Source organism: Oncorhynchus clarkii, chromosome 5 (assembly GCF_045791955.1).
Source record: "Oncorhynchus clarkii lewisi isolate Uvic-CL-2024 chromosome 5, UVic_Ocla_1.0, whole genome shotgun sequence".
Classification (NCBI taxonomy): Eukaryota; Metazoa; Chordata; class Actinopteri; order Salmoniformes; family Salmonidae; genus Oncorhynchus; species Oncorhynchus clarkii.
The window spans coordinates 40,642,996-40,651,697 of record NC_092151.1 but is presented as its reverse complement, the minus strand read 5'-3'; the positions used below and the strand labels follow the sequence as shown (position 1 = coordinate 40,651,697).

The window sequence follows — 8,702 nt, the reverse complement described above, 5'->3', positions numbered from 1 at the left end:
GCTACCTCAGATTGCCTTCCCTCTAAGTTTTGTGTTTCTCATTGGAGTGCAACAAAGCATATGCATTAAAGATAAATGAGTAGGGAGAACTGGTTCTTTTGACATATAATTCAAACAGAAGAAAATGACCTATGTCGAAGAGTTCTTTAACCTAGTACTTGAGGTAATGCGTCTGAAATCAATGGGCAACAGGAAACACACTGGGTAAAATAAATATTTTGGGGCTTTTTATTAATAAAACAAAACCATTGGACATGATCAAATCTGAGCACTAGCGATGGAATAAATAAGTCAAACCAAACCATCAACCTGTACAAGATCATTCTAAACTGAAACAATATGGTCCCAAGAAAACAAGCATCTGACATGTTTTCTCAGCTCTTTATATACACAGTTCATATGAGTTAAACTAGAAGCATTAACCGGTTCAATCAGAATCAAGTGAAAGCTAAAACATAATAAAAGATATCTAAAAAACAGAATGTTGTACATACTTCTCTTGTCAATTACATAGCATCACTAGTACCAGCTCTGCTGGACTGTAAATTAGGTATTTGCTAAAGCCGTCCTCTGTCTCCACTGAAATGTCATTTCATTTCTCTCTATTGAACTGATGTTTGGATGTGTGTATCCGCTGATAAACAGTCGGTCAGACAGGCTCACGCTCTTGGGGGGGGGGGGGGGGGGGGGGGAATCAATGATTATTGATTGATCATGTCACCCGAACATGAAACATACATAAATAGGTTTGAGGCTGATTTATTTTTTGTGTGTGTGTGTGTGTGTGTGTGTGTGGAGTTGACAGATTTGTGCGAATATGCGTACCTTCCTCTATCCTGAAGTTAGGTTGCGACCCACAGAGAGCACCTTGAATGAGAATCTGAGCACCTTGAATGAGAATCTGAGCCACAGTTTGAACTACAAGACAGACTGGACACTGAGGGGAGGTTATGAAAGGTGATACATGTAGTAGTACATTTCAACCACCGCGATGGCAATGAAGACTCATAGAAAAACGGTCATTGCTGTTGACCAAGTGGGAATTTAGCCCGGACACCCACATGTTTCTGTCTCTTAACTCCTCAACTCTTTCGTAGTCGTCATGCCTTTTGACAGGAAAGAAGCTGGGAAGAGAAACTGACTGACACCCAGGCTCGTGGGAAGCTGCTGACTCCCTCAAAGTCAATTCTTCTTTCGAGATATTTGCAGAATGCGGTTTTGTACAGTACATGTTGTCTTTCTAACAGTAACCAATGCGAAACGGAAACTGTTTATAGTTGAATGTAAATGCGGAATAAAATCATTAGCGTCAGCTCAATGTTAAAACCGTAAGGCAAATAAAAACATGGTACAATAAAAAAGTAGTTAAAAACAGTTTGACCTACCAAGTACGTTATACCACAATAATCAAAGCACACCCTTCGATAAAACCTACGTATGCTACAAGCATGTCCTCGCGAAAAAATAAACGTGACCAGAACCACTGTTGTTCTTCCTCTAGAAAAAAAAGCAAGTTAAATAAAGCTAAAATAACAAACTGACAGAAATCCACACCCAGCACAGCAGCAGTAAAACCACAGCGTGCCGTTTTTGTGACATTATACCTTAACAGCGCATTGACCCTCCTGGGCTAAACAACAACCCCTAAACTAAACAACCTGGAAACTGTCCTAAACAAACACCGGAACAACCGAAGGTGAGTTAGGGGGAGGTTTGACGTGGCTCCTGGGTTAGAAGATGAGAGCTACAGATCTGGGATCAGTTTACCTTCCCTTGCATCCTAATTTTAACCATCAGGGGGGGGGGGGGGGGGGGACGACGACGACATAGAAACTAAACCTTAGATCACTGTCTAGGGGAAACGCCATCCTACTCTGTTAGCGTGTGGTGCCAGCGTAGAATGTGAAGTCCCATATTGTCAGTGGGTTTGTGTCACAGGTGCAGGTCAGTGTTTCTCTTCTGGGAAGAGCTGGGCTCACAGCGCCACCCCTGGCCATGGAGGGGATAACAGGCTGGTTCATAGAACTACTCGTGGCATTAGTGAGGGAGTGAGTGTGGAAGAAGAGGAGGAGGGAAGGAAGAAGGCTTAGTGGAGGGAGACAAAGTCCTTTCTCCCTCTGCTCGGAGGAGTGTTAGGGGCTACGGGGGGAGGAAGAAAGGGAGGTGAGGAAGAAGATAGAAAGGATGCAGCACGTCTATTTCTCCTCGTAGTCCTGAGATGGAGACTCCTGCATGCTCTTCTTACTGGGAGGAGCCTCTTCCTCCTGTTCCTGCCCAGAAACACAAACACACAGTCAGATAAGGGTGTTTTAGCTAAAACAAGGCTGTACCAGCTTGTCTCTGCTAACATATATTTTTTACATTTTAGTCATTTAGCAGACGCTCTTTTCCAGAGCGACTTACAAGATCAATTAGGGTTAAGTGCCTTGCTTAAGGGCACATCGACAGTATTTTCACCTAGTCGGCTCAGGGACTCGAACCAGCGAGCTTTCGGTTGCTGGCCCAACACTTAACAGACAGGCTACCTGCCGCCCACAAACAACTACAGCTGATGAAGTTATAGGTTCATCTATTTATTTAGAAATGTGGACGGGATAAAAATTAAATGAATAATCTGGAGGTCCTCAGGCCACTCGTCTTCTTCATGGAGGAAGAGTAGAATATACAGTATAGTAGAACAGAGTACCTGAGTGGCTTCGCGGCTGTCTGAGGTGTCCTTGTCTCCTGAGGTGTCCTTTTCTCCTGAGGACGTCGGTCTGCTGTCTCTCTTGTCCCCCTGTCCTCTCTCTGAGCCCTCAGTGGACAGGTTGCTCGTCGCTGCACCACAAACACATTAACACACGACATGAATCACCTGGTAAACCTGTCAGATCTGTACTGTTGAATGACTGCGTTTGACCATCAGTTACAAGACATTCTGCTACAAGACATTCTAATGTCTAATGGGATACTGGAAAGGAATTCTAAACCCATTGATGCCACTTATTGGTAATATGCAGTAGTTACAAATGTTCAGCAACCAAGGTATAACTGGGGAGGAGCATTACATGTAGGGATACTAGAGAGGGATAGAGAGAAAGAGGGGTAGCGAGATAGAGAGAGGGGCAGAGAGAAAGAGAGAGGGGCAGAGAGAAAGAGAGAGGGGCAGAGAGAAAGAGAGAGGGGCAGAGAGAAAGAGGGAGGGGTAGAGAGAAAGAGGGAGGGGTAGAGAGAAAGAGGGAGGGGTAGAGAGAAAGAGGGAGGGGTAGAGCGAGAGTTCTATTTTGCACCAGGCTGAGAGAGGTCCCTTGTTAGTAGGGGGTGAAGATGGAGAGTTGGCAGTTGAAGCCCCGAGGGTCTGGTCACAGCTGAACTCTCTCTCTCTCTCTCTCTCTACATCCTTCTCTCTCCCCCTCTCAGCGTGTTGAGTCCCTGAGTACTGCCCTGTGACTTCAGGCCTAACCAGCTAACCAAACAGGAATTGAATATACACTGTTCTTCTAAACCCTGCCATCAGCTTCACCCATCCAGTTGTATTAGAAGTGTCTAAGGAAAGGGCCACAATAGGAGGGGATTTCAGGGTTGGCAATTGTCCGTGATACCCCCTGTTGGTAGTGGTGGGTGTGTGTGCGCAAGTCTCACTCCTCTTGCTGCCAGGGCTCTGGTCGCTCTTGGCCTCACTGCTATCGCCATGGGATACGGCAGAGGGTTCAGGGGCGGGGCTAGTGCTGCAGCTGGTTTCCTGTTTGACGGGGGAGGAGTCGGCGATGGAACTCTGGTTACTGTTGTCGTCTGAGAGAGAGAAGGAGAGAGAGATGGGCTTTTAATTTGGTTTAACTTTCAATTCCATTCTGGGTCCACAGACATATACACCAACCCACACACCGGGTGTTAAGTGTCCCACAGAGTTCAAAGCTGCAGAGCCACATGGTTTATTGTGAGATACAGCCGTGACTAAATATCAGCCAATGAAATGAGGTTTGTAATTAAGTGATAATGCCCAAGAAGCCGGTGCTTGGAGGATATATTGGCACGGGGGTAGTTAGGCCTGAAACGGCTGTCTAGCCGTGCCAATATATCATCCAAACACCGGCTTCTTGGGCATTATCACTTTAATACGATGGGTTACTAACATAGTAAAATAATTGACATATTTTCATAAAAACATTAATTTACTGAATATATTCACTCTATTTCATCCTTCCATGAGATATAGTCCCGACACAAAAGGTTCCTACCCAAGCCGGCTGGTCGTTTGTTCTATTGGTTCGGTTGCCAGAGACGCGACCCAGTCGTTAAGTCTTTTTGTTGTTCTGTATCTATGGACGTTCTAAATGTTCCATTGCCATACTGGCTGGCAACATTTTTATCCCTTGCTTGCTAGCTAGCCAGCCAACTACGGCTAACTCACGGTCACGTGCAGCTTGAACAGCAAAGTAGCTGCATTTGTCTTTGTTTAAGCTTTCTAGTGACATTTATTTGGATACATCCATAAGAATGAGCTAATGACACGCGATTTCACCTGGCATAGAAAATGTGCTGTCTCGTCAGGACACTGTTGTTCAGAGGAGCTAGCCAACAACACAGCTAACACAATCACTTCAGAAGACTGACTGTCTGTCTCATCCCGACATTCATTACTATGGGATAGCTAGAGATCGAATTTTAAATGTCGGAGAGACAGACAGCAAGATTCATACAAATCGCCGTGGTGAAAACCAAATGCTAGTCTAAAAGAAATGTGAGAATTTTCATAGTGGAGATCAAGTTTATAAATTGCTTGGCTGGGCTGATGAGACAATGGATTGCACAGTGAGATGGAACAGAGTAAATAGGCATTTTAACATCATAGATTAAGCTGGTGAAAACTTGTGGAATAGACACCAGCTGGAATGCCTTTGTAACCAATCGGCATCCAGGATTAGACCCACCCATTTTATAAATCTGTAATAATGGACCGTTCGTCAGAGTATGGCGGCTATGGACTCTGAATTGAGCATTACTCACCATGCATGTCCATCATCCCAGGAGAAGAGCTGTTCTCAGGTGTGGTCAATTCTGACCCATACTTCTCATCCTTCCCCTTCTTCTTCTTCTTACTCTTCTGCAAGACAACAGACGGGGGGCAGAAATACTGGTTACATACAACACAGTGACGTGATGTGAGTTTGTGAAGTTTGAAGAGGTGCTTAGAGAATTCCTGTAAAAGACATATCTACTGAACTTCAATGCGGCTGACGTGTGTATGTGTGTGAGGGAGGGAGGAGGGGTTACATACATCATCTGCTGATTTGGGCACAGTCACTGGAACCCACTTGAAGATCCTCAGGGATGTGTCTCCTACGGTCACCCATTTCTTCTCCCTGATTGACACACACAGGTTTAGAATTAATTGAATGGTTCACTTCAATTCACATTCAAATGTTTCTTTAGTGATATCAACTGGACCAGTGGTACACGCAAAACACCATAAAGAAAAAAGCCAGACAGAAACAAGAACACGGAGACAGTCACAGACGATAGTAATAAAAGTAAATACAATTTAATTGATTGATTAATAGAATAACGGTTCCCAGTGGTGATTTTAGCATGTAAATCTTGGTGGGTAAACAACACATTAATTGCACTATACCACTGCTACACCTGGCTATCAACGGAGCCTTGTCTGGCAGCGAAACAGTTGATTTAGCTTCATTTACTGCCTTTTAAAAAAAACATAGCTGATATTGCTGACTTGCTTAAACAAATGTGATTTCTACTGACAATTGAGATGTACAAACTATGGCATAAGGGGGCAACAAGCGGATAAGAGGCAATCCGTAATTTCGATTAAGACATTAATGAGCGAGCTAGGACGGACGTAGTCAATATAACTATTTGTTCAGCACTTTTGAAATGTACGGCGACAGAATTCAGAACATGAGCCTTTCTTATTTGTTTTTTTTCAGTGTTCTCCCTGTACACCAAGTAAGAACTGTAGGATAAATAAAGGGGGCGTATAAGCAGACAATGAAAGCTCTTACAATATTCGATGATTACATTTCTCAAAAACAGGTTATAGGCTACATGTGGACCACCAAGTCAGAACAGTGGGCAAAATTAAGAGGTGAAAATAGACCAAATTATTAGGGTGAGGCACATGGGCTACTAAAGGCTAACTTAAGTGATAATGCCCGAGAAGCCAGTGTTTGCTGGATATATTGGCATGGGTGTTGTTAGGCCCGAGACAAAGTATTACTTAGTATTACTTTCTTTGCTACAGTGTACATATCTCCCTGGCATATTACATCATTTATGCAGCAGCATACAAGACATGTTTGGACTCACCTTGTTGTGCTGTGCTCACTTGAACAGGAAGGTGGCACGGCGGTCCTTCCTGGGCAAATTTGTCATCAAACTTTGTCATCAAAGTCTGGCATTCTCTGGATTTATGGTGCTTTCAAGAGAACTGGGAACTCGAAGAAAAAAAAAGGTTGAATCATGATGACATCAGTGATCTTCAGGTCGTAGCTCTAGAAAGAGGCCCGAGTTCCCGATTTACAATTCCGAGTTGGATGAAAGTTTAAAATGTATTTGACTAGTTTTAGCTAGTTTTTTCCGAGTTCCCAGTTGTCTTGAACTCACTAAAGTCAGATTTCGCAGTTCTGCGTTAACAGTTGTTTTGAGCGCAGCACAAATCATGCTTCATTGACAGCATGGTCAATGTTGAATGTTTATAATTTTAAACTAGGAAAAGAGACCCTTAGACTTGGGACCACAGAGACAATACACTGAATAGCAGGCTAATGATTGATTTTCAATGCTTGCAGTTAGCCACTGATTCCTTCCAAACCACTCATTGTTGAATTTGCGAATTCCAACTTGTTGTGTAATGTTTATGTCCAATGGCCGATGAGCACCGATATGTTTTATCTATCATTTCTCTTCATATGACAAGGATTAAATAGGATTTGCCAGTAGATTGTCGACTTGATTCATGATGATGTCTGCTAGCTAAGATTTTGAAAGTATGATGTTGACATGATCAGTCCAATCAAAGTTACTGTAGATATAACGCGATTTGACATAAAATTATCTGTGGCCAATGACATTGAGCCTTCTTGGCTGGGCACTTCTAATGTAACTCTATGGCTGCACCCAAGGGGCTAGAATTATAGAGCTCTACCCTTAGACTTGGCGGTGACGTAGTGTCCCCATTAGTGACAGAACACAGAACACAGTAATTGAATTTGTGCACTAGTATGTGGTTCGATACGAATGTGGGCCTATTACAATTGAAAGTCGAAATAATTTTGATTCAACAGGTACAGACACAATTGAAACAAATATGAAAACAAACTTTAGTAGGCTATTAGAATGTTTTAATTATTTCCATCTTGAAGGTTTCATGATTGTAATTTGCAAATAGCCTTCAATATGTTCCTATCGCTTTTTAACAGTGAGCTTTCAATTGTTTAGCAGATTTACTTAATACTCGAGACACTAGCGCAGAATCTAAATTTTTATTCAGAAAGTAAACGACTCAATCTAATCCACTGTTGAAAATAAATGGTGCCTTGATATTAAGCAATTAATTAACATTATTTTTAAATAAATAAAAAGGTAATCCAGTGGTATTGCTAAACTTTGAAAATGTTATTTGTAAAACCCTGAGACTGACTCATTGCGTGTTCAGTCAAACATGAGTAGTCCCTCTCCCAGCCCTGACGCGCAATCTCTATTTGACCTAAAGGGCGACTCGAAGCGCTTCATTTAAAACTCCAGACGGTCTAAAAAGTACTCCGACTCTAGAGCGCACTAGTCGTAGCCTATAGTCCCGAAGTATATTTTTGAATGATTTGCGTCGAGTCGGTGTTCTGAAACAGTCGACTCTCTTCTCTCTCTGCTACTACAACGGCCAGGGAAAAGGAATGGCTTCATGTGACTGCAACGAAATGGCTTCTGGGTTCAACCCACATTAAACCTTGGTGGAAAATTCTCTAAAATCATTGGGATCTGGTTTGTAGACGATTAGAGATAGTTAGTCGCGCACACCACGAGTGCGCCCTAGCGCACCTGAGTAGAGAATCTGTCCTAAATTCCCTTAAAATATCTGCCGTCTTTCAATTGCATTCTCGCTCGTTCTCTCCCCTCACCCCCACCCCCAACAAGCAAGGCTTTTCCTCATGTTAGGCAACGAGTGTTTTTTCCCTCTTTCTTACCATTTCCGTACTTTCTCAATCGCGGCCATAACCCGCTTGATGTCATCTTTCGCCCTGCTCCGGGTCTCCGCTCGGACCGACCTGCCCGACATTGCCGCGGTTGGAAGGCTAGAATGTTTTTAAAGCTCACCGGCAGTTCAGACACAATGCAAACGCTCAGTACAGAGCCAGCGCGCCTGCGCCGAGTGGAGAGGAGAGGTGCGAGTAGAGGCCGCAGCTGCAGAGAGTCGCTCTGTTTCCCCGCTGTGATCCACACAGGAGAACAAAGCGACACAAACTCAACTGCGGAAAACTATGCCTAACACTTATTTGCCGGAAAAAAATACTCTTGGTATAACAACAAAGTAAATCTCATGTTGTGGCAATATAGGTATATGCCGAAATGTACGTGTTTCTATGCATAGGCTAGATAATAAACGAGGTTAAACTTGAACCACACACAATAGTCTTCCAGACTTAAAAATACCACAATTATTTGAGGCATCCTTTACAAAATTGCATAGATCACAAATGAGTGCCTTG

General features: G+C 43.2%; 1 protein-coding gene across 2 annotated transcripts; it reads right to left on the bottom strand.

Moving 5' to 3' along the window:
• Positions 1 to 205: 205 nt before the first annotated feature.
• On the bottom strand, positions 206 to 8,459 carry LOC139408838 (B-cell CLL/lymphoma 7 protein family member A-like). 2 transcript variants are annotated; one of them, XM_071153208.1, is made up of 6 exons: positions 8,181 to 8,459; positions 5,258 to 5,342; positions 4,987 to 5,083; positions 3,622 to 3,771; positions 2,687 to 2,817; positions 206 to 2,264 (listed from the first exon to the last, which is right to left on the bottom strand). In XM_071153208.1, the coding sequence occupies exons 1-6, from the start codon at positions 8,270 to 8,272 to the stop codon at positions 2,196 to 2,198; spliced, it is 624 nt and encodes a 207-aa protein (XP_071009309.1). In that variant the 5' UTR covers positions 8,273 to 8,459; the 3' UTR covers positions 206 to 2,195. The 2 variants fall into 2 exon arrangements, with proteins under 2 accessions (XP_071009309.1, XP_071009308.1); XM_071153207.1 differs by having other exon boundaries at positions 206 to 2,270; positions 8,181 to 8,360.
• Between the last annotated feature and the right edge of the window lie 243 nt (positions 8,460 to 8,702).

Excerpts from the sequence above, each read along its gene's own strand:
- LOC139408838 (XM_071153207.1), bottom strand. The coding sequence starts at position 8,272 with ATGTCGGGCAGGTCGGTCCGAGCGGAGACCCGGAGCAGGGCGAAAGAT. Across the intron at positions 3,772-4,986 it reads TGGGATGATGGACATGCATG|ACGACAACAGTAACCAGAGT; the intron begins GTGAGTAATGCT and ends TCTCTCTCTCAG. Across the intron at positions 2,271-2,686 it reads ACAGCCGCGAAGCCACTCAG|GAACAGGAGGAAGAGGCTCC; the intron begins GTACTCTGTTCT and ends GTTTCTGGGCAG.